Source organism: Sycon ciliatum, chromosome 8 (assembly GCF_964019385.1).
Source record: "Sycon ciliatum chromosome 8, ocSycCili1.1, whole genome shotgun sequence".
NCBI classification, from domain to species: domain Eukaryota; kingdom Metazoa; phylum Porifera; class Calcarea; order Leucosolenida; family Sycettidae; genus Sycon; species Sycon ciliatum.
The window spans coordinates 794,512-811,204 of record NC_088650.1 but is presented as its reverse complement, the minus strand read 5'-3'; the positions used below and the strand labels follow the sequence as shown (position 1 = coordinate 811,204).

General features: G+C 46.8%; 1 protein-coding gene across 2 annotated transcripts; it reads left to right on the top strand.

Moving 5' to 3' along the window:
- The first annotated feature begins 454 nt into the window (after positions 1–454).
- LOC135822890 (uncharacterized) lies at positions 455–12,932 on the top strand. 2 transcript variants are annotated; one of them, XM_065335727.1, is made up of 8 exons: positions 455–526; positions 2,557–4,688; positions 5,211–5,259; positions 6,197–6,427; positions 6,983–7,100; positions 7,542–7,633; positions 9,720–9,963; positions 12,001–12,932. In XM_065335727.1, the coding sequence occupies exons 1-8, from the start codon at positions 499–501 to the stop codon at positions 12,023–12,025; spliced, it is 2,919 nt and encodes a 972-aa protein (XP_065191799.1). In that variant the 5' UTR covers positions 455–498; the 3' UTR covers positions 12,026–12,932. The 2 variants fall into 2 exon arrangements, with proteins under 2 accessions (XP_065191799.1, XP_065191798.1); XM_065335726.1 differs by having other exon boundaries at positions 6,980–7,100.
- Positions 12,933–16,693: the final 3,761 nt, after the last annotated feature.

Genomic DNA, 16,693 nt, shown 5'->3' with positions numbered 1-16,693 from the left:
ATCTCGTTGCCTCTACTGCTCTAGGTTCATCTTTGTCCTGTCATTTTTGTTCTGTCATCTTCGTCAGGAAAAACCAACATCTATCCTGTATATCACAGTTCATTTCACCATGGTAGTAGAAGACACACCGACCTTTATTTTTGGGGGGGGGGGATTACGAGTGCTTAAATTACGGCTTATGTTCCGGAAAATACGATACGGAACTAAGATACAGAGAGAGAGAGAGACAGAGAGAGAGAGAGAGAGAGAGAGAGAGAGAGAGAGAGAGAGAGAGAGAGAGAGAGAGAGAGAGAGAGAGAGAGGGAGGGAGAGAGGGAGAGAGAGAGAGAGGGGGAGAGAGAGAGCATGTTAAACAAATATGTGTGATTTGTGCCTCTGTTTTTTGAGGGAGAGAGAGAGAGAGGGAGAGAGAGGGAGAGAGAGAGAGAGAGGGAGAGAGAGAGAGAGCATGTTAAACAAATATGTGTGATTTGTGCCTCTGTTTTTTTCTGACTCTCTATGAAGGAGGCCAAGCAACTGCAGGCAGGTAAGTGACAAATCAATTCTCAAACTTCTTTTCCGCCAAAAAGTTACGAATGACCAGTGATGCACACGAATAGTCGAATAGTAATAAAATTCGGTCGAAGAGCTGTACAATCATGTTCTATGTGTGGCATGCATGATAGTTTTGTACGAGTACATGCGGACCCTGCGCTAGCGGCAGTAGAGCTAGGGCCGCTGCTACAGATTACAGTACAGCGGTTACCGTACGTGTACTTGACGACGAATCCGGCCTGTGTGAGCGTGCACCAAACAGTTAGTAGTAGTAACAATACAGTGGCGGCACTGTAGTACAGTTGCAAAGGACACGTGTAGTTGTACGAGTACAGTACACACACTGTACTGTTGCGAAGTGGGAACCCATAATGCCTTCTTCTTTACTACTTTAGTTCGGTCCAACTAGAGCTAGAGCTGTATGTCCCCAAGTAGTACCATTAGCATGAAGATATGATGGCAGGGCTCTAGCCAGGTCAAAATAGTAGGGGGGGGGGGAGGGGGGGGGGCATGGGAAACAGTTACCCCGTAACCCATTTTGCATTTTCCGAATTTGTCTTGCCATGCAAAATTCAATGTACGGGGCAAACCCCCGACTTCACAACAGACAAATGTGCCTTTATGAACCCTCCAGTAGTGACTATCCACTACACGTTTCGTTGAATGGCATCAAAAAAGCCCGAGGGTAAAATAGCAGTGTTCCAGCGAATATTCGAATAATTGAATATCTTGGTTTTTTTGCGCTGCACAGAATATTCGAACGTGCGAGTCAGAAGTCGAATGTTCGAAATGCTACACTTTGTGTACAACTTTCCGTACAATGGCTTAATTCGCTCATCGCAGCACGCTCGCTGCGTTCTTGCATCGTAGAATGTGCAACAGTCACTGCAATTGAGCAGCAAACGACATCGTCAACATATTGTCGCTTACCGCTAATGCTGCCCAGTTTGACTTACGCGCCGTTTGTAGCTTGCACCTTCGCAAGAAATACTTATGTTCTTCTTCGTAGTTTGTAGCAGTTCCTGGTTAGTTTCGAATCGTATCAGTCCGCTTTGCTTAGTTTCGAGTCGGTAGAAATCCGTGATGTCGGATCGTAAAGCTAGCTCCGTGTGGGAGAGTTTGAGAGACTTGAGACTTCTGTTTCCGACGCAAGTCCACAAAATAGTTAATCCTGCGCATGGAACCCGAGGATGTCGTCTTCTTCCGCTCCGAAGTATATTAGGCTCTTCCTTCGATACATCGTTGACGATCCATTTTTGGAGACTCAGTGCAACATGGAATCCAAACTGAAACGAATAAATTTTCATGTACTTTCAACAAAGAGTTACATCCAGAACAGTCCAGTCTACCGAGGAGAACTTTGTATTTTTTGTCGCGGAATTCAAATCGCGTTTTCTCGACTTTTCCACAAAAGCTGTGGTCATGTCTTAGCACCCGCTGGCTCAAATAAACAAGGAAGCATCGTGTGCTGAAATGGGCTCGTCTGTATGGGTAGAATAGTAGAATATTCGTTCGTACTGTGCATATTTTTTAGAATATTCGTTCGTGATTTGCTATTCTTTGCAACACTGGTAAATAGTGATTATTGGGTGAACAGGGCGCATTTTAGTGCTCTTTTATTGCTTGTTTTTTTGGATGAATTGGGCGCAGCATCCGGGGCGAAAAGTGGTACAAGCATGGTGGTACTGGTGGTACCGTGTGTGACGCCCCTGGACTCTAAAACCCAGTGCCTCAACTGTAGCAACACCATAACAGGTGTCTCCTGTCTGCCAATATTCTGGTGATGGAGTGGTTATTGTGCGGGAAGCAATGCCTTTCAGACACACCGTAAAATCGGGACTCAAGCGGGCTTTCTCATAATACGAGTGCATGCAGTGAAGATGCACTCTCACTTGTTTTGCATTCCTGTTGCCTGTACTGTATGATTTCTTGTTAGTAATACAAAAGAAACAACAAACTGTAAATGTCCCCTGCAGTTACACAACATTTTTTGATGTGTGCTGTGCTTATCGTTGTGCCCAGGAGATACTGCTGTTCTGCCAAGTATCAGTGAACTCGAAGCAGCAGAGCAGGAGGCAGCCCGGTTGGGAGGTACGACCGTCATCCATTTCCTGCACGTGGTAATACTTGGTGCGGCACGCGTTGGAAAGACCAGCTTGCTGAAGGCGTTGCTTGAGAAGATGCACAATGAGAATGAACTCAGCACACCGGGCATGCGCACGTCCTACGCAACTACAAACATCTCTGATGACTGTCGATTCATCGAATGCCCAGACATGCCAGATGCTCTGAGTCGACTCTACGTCATCACCATGATGTGCAAACCATCCACTTCGAATCATCCCCAAGACAAAGAGACAACACAAGATGACAGAGAGAGAGCCCCAGCAGGAGAGGATCCTGTGGCTGGGACCCATGCAGGACCTATGGAGGACAGCAGTAGCAGCAGCAGCAGCAACGGGCCAGCAATGCGCGAGGAAATCCACGAGACCATCACAGGATTTCTCAACGCAGACCGGGTAAAGTACATCTCTGACCGGGCCAACACGCCCAACTATACCGTCATCACATTCCGCGACCTTGGAGGGCAGCAAGTCTACCAATCCGTGCAGCCCCTCTTCATGGCCAAAAACACAGCGTTCATTGCCACATACAACTCTTCTCTGGACCTTCTAGAGACCCTTCCCAAGTTCGATGAATTTCAGGTCAGCCGGGAAGAATGTATCGAGCGGGCCACTCTACCGGCCAATGCGACTCGCCTAGACCAGCTGCTCGGCTGGCTCGACATGCTGCTGCTGAATGCGAAAGCTGACAGCAGCACAGACCAGAGTGCTGCAGATGATGTGTTTGTAGTGGGGTGTCAGAGTGACAGGTGGAACAAAACCGATTTGCCTGATCCTTGTAAACTACTTCAAGAGAAGATAAAAGGTACCCCGTACCAGAACCTTGTCTGGAACGACACTTCGCACTTCAAAATCGACAACACCAGATCCACTGGAAGTGCAGCACAAGCAGATGAGCTGCAGCGATTGAGAGAGGCCATCATCGACCGCTGCCAGAAGAGCCAACGTAACATCCCTGTTCCATGGCTCCGATTCTGCATATCCATACACACGCTCAAGCAGGAGGTCACTTGGCCTTGGATTTCCTTCAAGGAGGCAAAGTTCATAGCGAAGCAAGTCAAGGCTGTTCCACATGACTGCAGTGACCGGCAAATACAGCTGCTGCTGAAGTACTGCCACGAAGCAGGCCACCTGGCGTACTTCCCAACTTTCAAGCTGAAAGACACGGTCATCCTGGAGCCCCAGTTCATCCTGGACTGTGTCAATGCCTTTGTCTACATGAAGCCTGACCGAGACATCACAGTGCACGAAGCGCGGTGCTATCGTTCTGGGTTCATGACGGAGTCCCTGGCACGCAAAGCTCTCAACAAGATGTTCGAGGGTCAGTCTTACTGCGACCATGCTAAGGCGTGGCAAGCAGTCAGAGCAAGCAGTGATGGGTTCAAGCTCATTTTTGAAATCCTAGAATGGCTCTCAGTCCTGGTAATTGTGCAGGATGAGAGGTCTGCTGAGCACGAGTTTATTGTACCTGCAGTCGTCCAGGACATGGGCACGGTCCCGCAGACGCCTTGTTCCTGTGCCTATGTGTCCTTGAAGCACGCAAACCGAGATGAGTTGATGCACTTTCCCGTGTTCCTGTACTGGCAATGCGTGGTGGAGGTGCTGCTTAAGTCACACAAGCGCTCGTCTGCCACGCTGTCACGGTGCAGCGTTCGCCTTCGCTGGAACAGCGATTGGCCGTGGCTGCACCTGCACTATACACGCTACGGCTTACAAGTGTACCTCGAATGCAAGGGCCGACACGGCGGTAGCGGAAAGTCTACGCTGGATGAAGTCCGGGCAATCGTGCTCACAGTGGTACGGAAGTGGGGCCTGCAGGTCGAAGTGATCAGCACATTGACATGCCCCTGCGGAGAAACGTCGGGCAAGGAGTGTTTACAGCATGGCTTGTCTACGTGCCGCGCGCCAAGCTGTGCACACGCCTTGGACGCTTCCACCCTAGTGGCTGAAGACTATCCACTGTGTACACGTTCAAATCCGGATATACAGATGATCCGTGAGCAGGCCATGTTCTGGCTGGGCCTTGACCAGGTGAGAGACTTGATTGAATTCCTGCAGCTATGCAAAAGACGTTACGTTAGTAGCGCCTGCCGCTAGCTTTAGTTCATATGTTTTTGTGGGGGGGGGGGGGGGGCACGAACCATGAGACAAGTTCCACCAGGCCTTGTTGTAATTCTGTTTATCTCTGTTCAGGACGAGAGTTCTTCACACATAAAGTTGCACCATGTCTCTATTTTCTTAAAACTTGCCACGTATTCCCGTCATGTTAATGAGGAGATAACCATTTTGAGCCTACTCTGACTTCAGCGATTATGGCTTGTGTGTGTGCGTGTTTGCATGCATGTGTGCTTTTGCTCGTGTGGATTTACATGTATGTGTGTGTGCATGTGTGTATGTGTGTGTGTGTGTGTGTGTGTGTGTGTGTGCGCGGCATGCATGTATGTGTGTGTGTGTGTGTGTGTGTGTGTGTGTGTGTGTGTGTGTGTGCGGGTGTGTGCGGGTGTGGGCGTGTGCATGTGCTTGCGTGTACTTGGTCTCTTGCAATACCTGCAGGATGCATGTGGAAAGCTGTTTGACCCGAGATCAGCCTCTCTTCCTTCAGGTTAGTTGGATGCACAATACAAACAGATCTGGTACTCTGGTACCGTGTTTGCATACCTACGTGTGGGTGTTTGCATATGCTGCACCTGCATTTAAATTTCGACTACATCCAGCTTTGTGTCTGTCTGTGTGTCTGTGTTTGTGGGGGGGGGGGGGGGGGGGTCGGCTACTTGGAGTTGTGTTGTTGTACCTGCCACCTTTGTTGAATTCAGGGTTTATAATTATACTTTCTATTTGAGGTATACATACCTGTTCACCATGGACTGCTTCTGGCTAGATTAACTCTTGTGTAATCAATGGTCAGGCACGTAGCACGCATTGGGGCACAGTGGGTGCGTGCACCCTGCACCCCCCCCCCCCCCCCCCCCTAATAAGTTTGACCTAGGTTCAGCATGCACATAATGACTATGAATGACATGCACCAGCCATCCTACACATATGCAGCCATGCACCTCCTTCCCTCCCCCACCCCCTAAAAGGGGGGGGGGGGGCTGCTGTGCTCCTGATGGTTCTATTGAAGCTTATATCAGATTCAATCTGATTTGGCCACCCATACTAGTAGCAAGTATTACCTTCACTGGGAGCTGGGGTAACTGCAGTTGGATCCTGGGACGGATACCCTGATGCCGTAACCCATTTTTCTACACCTTGTCCTCACCCACTTTCTGCGGTGTGTCGAGCCCGTAAGTGGGATCATTTCTAAGTCCACCCAGAGTTTTTGGTATTTCAGTGGGTGTCCGCTGTTGGGAGGTTCAAGAGCTCGTATTAGCCGATTCACACATCTGCCAAGATTCCTTTTGAATCTCTCTCCCCTCTCCCGGGGAGACCCACGTGACCGGTTTTGGCAGTGAGCAAGTGCAAATAAGTGTGTGTATGTATGTGTGTGTCTGTCTGTGTGTGTGTGTGTCTGTCTGTCTGACTGTCTGACTGCTTGTCAGACTGTCCACCTATTGCTCCAGTGGTAGCGTCACTAATAGCATCACCGGCTGTGGCATTACTAGTAGCATCACTGTTAGCAGCAGCAGCAGCCTCAGTAGCATCAGTAGCATCTCCAATAGCAGCATCACTGGTAGCAGCAGCAGCAGTCCTTGCTGCAGTAGCTCTTTCAGCAGCAGCATCACCAGTAGCACCTTCATCAGCAGCACTTGCAGCAGCAGCAGCGACTACAGGTATGTACCTGACTGGGTGTTCATAGTGTATTTTAGATACACATTTGACCAATTTAGCACAATAATTAATGGCAGACAGTCACTTTTCCAGCGCCACCACTTTGAATAGGACTAATGACTAGCTAGATCTTTGTCGGGAAAAAGGTTTTCTCATAAATGCCCTCAGGGCCTATTTCTTAGTGGAAATGGCTGTAAACACAGCCGATACTTCATAGAATTGCTATGGGGTCGCTGTCATATTTTGTCGCCCTGAAGCGAACATCGTCCGTGGAATCGGTGGGTCGAAAATCGTAACTTGGCCAACAAACTTTGTTCATTTTGGAGGAGTGAGGGGTCCGTCCGAGTATGAAATGAACCATGTTCGTTTCAGTCGCGACAATAAACTTCTGCAACAAACCGTTTGTGCGTGCCCACGTGTGTGTGTGTGTGTGTGTGTGTGTGTACATGTATTCGCTGCATCTGCATGTGTGTGTGTGCGTGTGTGTGTGTGTGTGTGCGTGCGTGTGCATGTCTCTTGGCCACTCCAATGGCACGCCGTCTGTTGCCTTGCAGCAGAAGCCTGTGCCAGTGTGGACAGTAGAAGCGGTGGTCACGGTGCTCGTGGAAGCGGTCATCACAGCGCTGGTGGAAGCGATGGTCACGACGCTGAATTCATGTCACTTGGTGCCATTGGGTTAGTGAAGGCTATCCTCGCAGGTTTATAAAAAATAGGTCAAATACGTTGCTTTGGAGCTGACCAATCAGCCGCTTTCATTAACGAAGCGTTCAGGGTAATGGAAACACTGACAACACACTGTCTGCACATTAAGTGAGGGTGTCTTTTCAGCACATAATGCTGCGTCGCATTTTAAGGCTTTACTGTCCACGGGGGGGGGGGGGGGGGGGCAGGCACTCTACTATCCACGGGGGGGGGGGGGGGGGGGGTTGCGCGCTCTACCGTGTCCATTGGAGGGAGGGGCTCTCCTGTCCACTGAGGGAGGCTCTCATGTCCACTGAGGGAGGCTCTACTGTCCACCGAGGGAGGCTCTTCTGTTACGGCCCTACCTAGAACGTGGACCTGTTTCTATTTTCTTTTTTCGTGCTGTTTTGTTCTGTATACCACTCTGCGCTGCAGTGGAAAGACACTCGATCAGATTGCCGACTGGCATGCGTTTGTTAGCTCGATTGAACCGTTCATAGGTGGAGAGGAGGAAGGCGACGAGAGAGGTTGGTTGCTTTTGGACACCGTGATTCATGTGTATTTCAATAATGCCGGGTGGTGAATATATTTTCTCCAGCAAGGACACGGCAGAGTTTTAGCCGTGTGTATGTAGCGAATTATGAGTAAACGTAGTTTGAAGTAGTTCTAGGGTCAACCTTATTCTCTGGGAGTGTAGGAGCTGTTCGTTCCAGGCGATTTTCGGAGAAAATGAGCGTGAGGCTGGTGGCCTAAATTTCCTTTGTATTTGAACATTCACAGTGACATCCAAATAATGCTGTGGTTCAACCAGATGAAATTATTTTCAGAGCCAGTGAGTTCCCCTGAGCTGCTTGAATTGTTTTGCAATACCCTCTTGTCACTGTATGCACGTGTATGTGTAGACTTTGATGAGGAGGTGATGTCCTTGTACATTGTTTTTTAACCAGTGTTCCTATTGAAGTCATGTCCCCTAAGAGTGGTACTGACTCCTGAGTATTTTATTGTTTTTATTGCCACGGCTTGCCTTGGCAACCCATCAAGTGCAGCATCAGCTGCAATGGGCATACGTAACCAAGTCGACTTCACTGCTTGATGCAGGTTGTTGTCAACTTGTTGTGTGAACTGGTGTTCTACCTCTGCCGATCATGACTGGGGAACGGCTAAGCTCACCTTCGCAATCATTTAACCCTTTACCGGCAGCACCATACTTGAATGAGTCGTAAACGACGCATATGACATGCATGCTAAAACCATACCTGGTATGACAGGAAGCATCAGCCCACGGGGATTTCCCGTGGCCCTCACACAGCCTAGGTATGATCCTATCCATAGCTGAAGAGAATCTACGCGTGTCCCATTTGATTTCATTGAGAACTGCGCGATCGAAAACTTACAGAAATACACGCGCACTGACAATGCCGTCTGCCTCCGTCAAAACGTCGTCAGGTGCATTTCCTCTTTCGTAGTGAGTTCCTTTCATCCTCAGATGACTTCTCCGACGAGGACTTAGCAGACCTTCACTCTAGGACCCACGACAGATAGATAAATACTTCGTTCCACTGAGCCACCGATGCAAGCGAATTTCAAATTGCGGAGTGGAGCTCACGCCAAGTAAATTCCCACGCAAATATCGGGTGATGCACCTGGAAGAATCTGATGGTGCTTATGATGGGGAAGCCATGGAGAGTGATCCCCGTGTCGACAGTCTCCCAGAGACGGAATTTTAGGCCATTGACTTTCTACCTACCTGAGTGACGGCAGCGCAGCGCGACTTAAGCGCGACCTTACGGAGCCATCGGACAGCGATTTTGGGGTGATGCTGCTCTCAATTGTGAGCGAGGCACGGCCACTGAAGTCTGTGATGGCTATGGCGTTCGTTTCCGCTCCGAAGTCGACTTGTTTTGGCAGTATCATATTAATGTCGGAATCTGACAATTTGCATTATGTACAATTTCCCTGTTTAGACGGATAGATGACAGTTTAGCAGTGTATGTGTGTGGTATGTGAAAATAATTTTTTACATGGTCAATAAGTAGTACCAGACTTCCAAGAAAACATAACTTGAACATACAACATGTGGCCTCGTTGTGAGTTATTGGCATCCTTCTCAATCTTATGGATTTCATATACAAAATACACTTGCCGGTAAAGGGTTAATTATGTTTGCGTTAAATGAAGCTGTGTAGAAGTTGGTTGCTCCCACACTGCAGCGCTATTGCCGTCGACCTGACTTGACCCTTGACTGACTCACGGTTGACTGTTTCAGTGTGGGAGCAACTAACTTTCTTATATGATTATCACCAAGGTCGCTACCACGCTTTCGTGTTAAATGAAGCTCATTGTTCTTAAATGAAGCTGGTTGTTCTTCAGTGTAGCACATGCATCCACACAATCCACACCGGTCCAAATGAGCACTAGGGAATTTTAGAACCGAACGTTTTCGTTCCCTTCTCTTCATGGTCTCTTACATGCAGCAAAGCAAAAATAACTAAGACAGCAATTCTATGGGCAAAGAAGTGAGGGAGATAAACATCAGGCTAGAAGTGTGAAAAGTCAGCAGGTCAAAAACAGTGTCATTGTTCTTTTCTGCCCTTTCTTCTGGTGATGTTGTAGCAAACTGCGGTAAGGCGGCTGTGCAGCTAGTGGCTCCAGAATACACAAACTACTACCGCAACGTGCTAAAGTCGTTTCACGAAATGAAGAAAGGCAACATCGGAGGCCCAGGCAAAGGAGAGAACAACCTCTTCTGTATCTTGCTGTATCTGATGCAACGTCCGAGCACAACCGTCCAAGAGCTGTTTAACCTGCTGGCTGATAATGCCAAGCATAGCCGGCGCCATCTTTTCACAGCAATCAAGTGAGTTGCAGGCTGTGTGTGTGTGTGGGGGGGGGGGATGCCGGGGATAGTTTAGTGTGTGTGTGTGTGTGTGTGTGTGTGTGTGTGTGTGTGTGTGTGTGTGTGTGTGTGTGTGTGTGTGTGTGTGTGTGCATGTGTGTGTGTGCAAGTGTGTGTGTGTGTGTGTGTGTGTGTATATATGTGTGTGTCCCATATGGTGCAGTGGTATGTGCAGTCGATTTCCAATCGAGAGGTTGCGGGTTCAATTCCCGACGATTATGGTCGCACACGTCTTTCTTGCCTTTCTCGGACTCTTCCTGACTTTTCTTTCATTGTCCTGAGTGGTTACCATGGTTACCAACAGCCAGTGTATGCAGCAGTATGTGATGTGGTGTGTGTGTGTAGAAAAAAATGGAAAAATGAAAAATAGGGATTCACTGGCCAGAAAAAGTCACTTCAAACAGCTGTGTGGTGGATATCAGGCTAAAAATAGTGGCGGTCACTTCATCAGCCTTGCAAGCTGTTGAATGATGTAATCCCAGCACAAGTTTCTATGTCTAATATAGCTGTTCGCTATCATCGCTTCCACGATGGGCATGTCTGAGGTCTGAGGCGAGAGTGGTGGGGATAGTTTAGTGATTTGCAGTGGAAGAAGGTCCAGGCATCAGATCATGTTACCATGGTTTCAGCACACCTGTGTATAAATATCACCTGTGTTTTAAATAAAGACCCCCTTCGAATAAAGACCCCGTTCGAATAAAGACCCCGTTCGAATAAAGACCCCGTTCGAATAAAGACCCCCTTCGAATAAAGACCCCCTTCGAATAAAGACCCCCTTCGAATAAAGACCCCCTATGTATAATGACCACCTTGATGTATTTATAAAGATCACCTGATGAGTGCCTGAGATGGCATGAAACTTTTAAGTTGTGACTGATCAAGCCATCTGTTGTTCTGACTAGTGTGCCACGGCTCTACCTTCCCGGTATCGAGCTCTCTTGGATTTCTGCTGGAATTCACAACAGTGTGTAAAGATTACCTATGTATAATGATCACCTTCATGTATAAACTATAAAGATCACCTGTGTGCTTGAGAACGTTGGTGCGTTTCGAGATATCAAAATTTGGCGGGCAAAAAAAACAAGCCATTCAAGCTTTGCACTCGATGTCTGTTGTGACCGCTCGACAGGGAGCACACAAGCCAGCTGAGCGCCAGCGATAACAAGCCCAAAGTGGCTTGTTTCGGTGTGACCGCGGCGGCCTTAAGACCACTTGTGTATAAAGATCCATTAATGGTAAAAATGGTCACCTGTATGTAAAGGGTACGTGTGTATACGGTTATCAGTGGTCTCTGCACCTTCGGGTTGTGGTGGGTTGGTTTGGGTTTGGGGTGGTGGGGGGATTGTTGTTCACTGAACCACAGATCTTGCTATGTTCAAGCTAAGTTGCTAAATACTTGCCAATCAAAACATCTGATAATTGGCCTAATACTGTAGAACGTATAGTTTTTAACGGGTAAAGAAATTAGCATTCTCTGAATCAGGACCAATTGACAATGAAATATGTTAGTGACCCGAGTTTCAGAGTTTTAAGAAAAAGAAGATGACTACTACTGTACAGTAGTATCTGCTAAATTTCAATTGACGCGGCAAAACTTTAGCCAAAACACTCCTTTCGTTTAAATCACTAAAATATCACCTGCGCTTAAATTGGACTCGGATGGAGAGCCAAGGATTAATTTATAAAAAATAAAAGGACCCAGGAACTACACGTTACGCTATACTGTCCACTAACACCACCAGTCACTAAACAATCAGCTCATGCGATAACATTGCACGACACTGACCTACGGTACTGACGTTATAATTAGCCATTTTACCAACAAGTGAACTGTTGAGCTACAAGAAAAGTTAGCCTAGTTCTATTAGAAACGTGTGTGTGTTGCTGTGCTCCGTCTCTGTCTTTCGTCCGGGTCTCTGCTCATCCATTGTGCACTGTACCGTGACAATGAGAAGTTCACTCTGCCGCTGTTTGACCTGTATTGTGTTTGTTTGCCAGGAATGCCAAGTACTTGAAACAATAAGCAGGAGATGAGGCCTTGTCCAGAGATGGCAGGGGGGGGGGGGGGGGCAAGCGTCTGCTCTCCGACCCCCAGCCGCTCAGTGCCTCGGCCGGATCGGATTAGCAGCCTGGCCGCCCTCCGGGCAGTGTCGCGGAGCCTGATGTCTTCTTGTGACCGGAGCGTTCGTCCTAGGCATCATGGGCGCTGTGTGTTTTCATTGCGAGTTGGCCTGTGTTGCTGTGATCAGACCGCGTCATTTTCCTTCATCATGAATTTACACATAGCAGTGATGTTTCTAATGTCTTGAAGTACACTAAAAACTCACATGCTATTTACTTTGAATTGCCGCTAGTAAATTTTGAAAATAATAAATTATCACTTTTCAATCCATGTCAGACAATCAGGGAAGTTTTTGAAGCTCCTCTCATTCCCAGCATTAATGTAGTAAGAATAATCATTTCAAGACACGCTTGCGTTAGCCTTTACTGAAACTTGACTAACGATATTGAGATCACCATGTCTCTGTGCGTTGAGCCAATCCACATTGATTTCATAGAAGCCTAACCTATCTATATCTTTGCAGACTTGATTTTTGTATCCAAATTCAAGACTGAAGATCTTACCAGAACTTAGTAGTAGAAAGCGGTGAATGCGTTGAAATAGGCTGGGAATTTCTCGGTTCTATGCTAGTAAATACATATGACATTGCCTTACTCTTTTTGCTGTCATCGGCTCACTGCTGATGAGATATAACAAGGTGGAAACAGCTGGCTTCTGAGATTTGAGTGTGTTTTGTTTTTTTTTTAAATTTTTGAACACCTCCCTTTGGTGTCCCAGCTGAGACTGCTGTTATCACCACCATGTCTTCACCCATCCACCTCCAATTCTAATTGCAGCGGTTTACTATTAAAAACAGTCAATCAGCGTGTGCCGCCATTGTTGATGTTCCCGGCTATCATTGCTGTACTCTTCTCTGGCCCCTGTGTCTGTTGCAGCCATGATCACTGCATGCTGCCCCTTACCACCATTTTCAGCCTAGCATCTGATACTGATACTAGGCTCGAGATGGATCTATGTACAATGACAAGAGAATCTGATACAATGTAGACCAGGGTTACCATGGTTACCAGGGTTACCGGGTGGTGTCCATACTGGAAATCGATGGTACCTCACCAAAGGGTAACTGCGAATTAGTTTTGCCAATGTTTCTGTTTTTGGAGATGGCAATGTTGCGTGACCAAAAGTTGTTGATTCTTCCCGCAATGAATCATATAATCAGAACGCTATCGTGTTTCCATGGAATACTAAAACATAATAGCAAATGAGTTTGTGTCCATGGTATACTAAAACATAATAGCAAATGAGTTTGTGTCCATGGTATACTAAAACACAATAGCAAATGAGTTTGTGTCCATGGAATACTAAAACACAATAGCAGATGAGTTTGTGTCCATGGTACACTAAAACACAACAGCAAATGAGTTTGTGTCCATGGTATACTAAAACATAATAGCAAATGAGTTTGTGTCCATGGAATACTAAAACACAATAGCAAATGAGTTTGTGTCCATGGTATACTAAAACACAATAGCAAATGAGTTTGTGTCCATGGAATACTAAAACACAATAGCAAATGAGTTTGTGTCCATGGAATACTAAAACACAATAGCAAATGAGTTTTTGTCCATGGAATACTAAACCACAATAGCAAATGAGTTTTTGTCCATGGAATACTAAAACACAATAGTAAATGAGTTTGTGTCCATGGAATACTAAAACACAATAGCAAATGAGTTTGTGTCCATGGTATACTAAACCACAATAGCAAATGAGTTTGTGTCCATGGAATACTAAAACATAATAGCAAATGAGTTTGTGTCCATGGAATACTAAAACACAATAGCAAATGAGTTTGTGTCCATGGTATACTTCACCACAATAGCAAATGAGTTTGTGTCCATGGAATACTAAAACATAATAGCAAATGAGTTTGTGTCCATGGAATACTAAAACATAATAGCAAATGAGTTTGTGTCCATGGAATACTAAAACATAATAGCAAATGAGTTTGTGTCCATGGAATACTAAAACACAATAGCAAATGAGTTTGTGTCCATGGTATACAACAATACACAATAACGGTTATGCGCTGTGCAGCTAACGAAATGGATGAACGGACGACGGCCTGAGTGTTCTCCTTCCTCAATGAACACTGGCAGCCACCATATACCATGCTTGATGTTTCAAGCACCATAGGCACAGGCCACGTTTTTCGGCACCGACGATTTGTTCGTCCACCAACAGTCGAAACAAATGTCTCTCACTTCAACACTCCGTAGAGCTGCCGCTGTTGTGCCAAGGCCCATTGGCGCATGGTGTGTATACTCCAAATCTACATGTTTGATGATGGGTAATTGCAGACGTTTGTGCTCTTGGACAGTGCAACGCTGCGTGAAGATAAGCTGTGGCTCCACAATTGCTCAAAACGCTAGTGTGGTTCCATGGAATACTAAAACACAATAGGCGCGGCGCAGCTAACGCCCACTTGGATGAATCGGACGGCAGTAGTGGCGAGTGCGTTCTCCTTCCTCGGTGAACACTGCTGGACACCCTGTTTGATGATCCACCAAACACCATCGGTGCAAGCCACGTTTTTCGGCACCAGCGATACGTTCGTCCACCAATAATTGAAATTAATTTTTCTCACTTGAACACTCTGTAGAGCTGTCGCTGTCGTGACAAGGCCGTGTATACTCCAAAATCTTCATGTAGGATGAAGAGTAACTGCTGAAGTTTGCGCTCGTGGACAATGCAACGCTGTGCAAAGTAAGTTGTGGCTCCACACTCGCTCAGAATGCTAATGTGTGCCCATGGAATACTAAAACACAATAGGCGCGGTGCAGCTAACATCCACCGTGGATGAAACGGACAACAGCAGCAGCTAGAGCGTCCTCCTTTCTCGGTGAACACTGCTACAAGAAATAATGCTTGATGATTCACCAAACACCATCGTTGGGGGCCAACGTTTCCGGCACCAACCGGAACGAGTTGTTCGTCCAGCAACTTTGAGTCTTTCTTCAACACTTCGTAGAGCAGCCGCGCAAGGCCTTTCCTTAATTCACTTTAGGGTAGCGATCCTTCCTAGATGCTATCGCCAATATTACTTTTACTACGATGATACTCCAGTAGTGTTTCTCCGAAAATGAAGTCAGCTCCCATTACTGAGTGCAGTACTCTCACAACTACTACTACTACTACTACTAGTAGACCCAGGTGCTCGAAGTCCGTACACTTTTACAGTGTGTGTTTGCCGAGCTGAAACTCACACTAGCAATCATAACTTGCCAGAATCCTGCTCGTGGATGGAAGGTATCTTGTCCAAGTTTGTTCTGAGGCCAGGCTCGATTGAACGTGGCAGGCCATCTTTCGATCCGATCTCTGGAGTTCGCTGATTTTTCATATCAAATTTTTGTGTCGCAGAGGGTACTCTAAGTCCGTACTGATCAGAGGTGACTCGAAATACACACATCTGCTAACTAACTTGCCGCAATCCCTCGGTTACGACGAAAGCACCGAAGGGATATGTTTGGCATGTGCCTCCACCAGTATTTCTTGCAAAAGCGTAGTTTGTTGCCGAAATGCAAGCTGTTTTTAGTGGGGTCAGAGAAGAAGCAGCTGCGCTGTGAAAACCGCGAGAAAACAGTGGTGGAGATGCCAGGAGTGTCAACCTTTCTGCAAGGATTGGTGGTTCTCTGTAAATTCTTCTCCTCTGGCCATTGTCAGCTCTAAGCTGGCTCTTGATGATTGAGTGAAGGTCTGTTTGACGCTGTGTCCGTTCGAAATCGGTCTTGGCAAAGTTGAATTTTGCATGAAATGTAACCCAATTTGTATTTCGTAAGGACACTCGAAAACCCAGTCGCGTGGTATGGGGCTTCTGCTTATCGTAGATCCCTGAAAATTGCTACGCGAGGAGAACATACCACACTGTCCCCTCCATAAAATATTTGAGTCGAATACAATAACAGAAGTATATATAAATAACACATGGTACGGAGGGCATTAACGCTGATTTATGCCCTAGTGCGTAGCCCGAGGTCGTGCACCGTAGCCCAAGGGCCGCAGGCCCGCGGGCTACGGTGCACGACCGAGGGCTACGCACTAGGGCATACAATCAGCCATAATGCACGACGCACCATGTGTTTATTATAGTTCATACATGCCACGTGCCTAGTTGTAGACAAATAAGGTAAACATGGTCACGGGAGGAGGAAGGTTCCAATCAGCTGTCATATGAATGAAGGGTCGAACAAGATCGGAAGGAGCTTTCTCCGTGGAATGATAGAACGTTTTGTGTCAGATTTACTTGCAGTTCCAGGAATATGTCTTTGCATTTTGGTGTTAGTGTTGCCTATTGGGCGGTACGGAAGTTAGCTGATTCGCTGCTGCTTTGGCGTTAACGTTGGCCGCAAACATCCTTGACCAAGGGGCACTAGTAATTAGACTAGTTTTGAGAGTACATTGTAAGTGTTCTTATTTGGGACAATGATACTTTTTCACATACATCTGAGATTTTGTTCGCATTGCTTTCAGTTTACTTGAGGTCCATGTGTACACTGGACAATCATGTAGCTAGGTACATTTGAAGTACAATGTAGATGTAACTGTATATTTTGTAGGAGTTCGAGATAC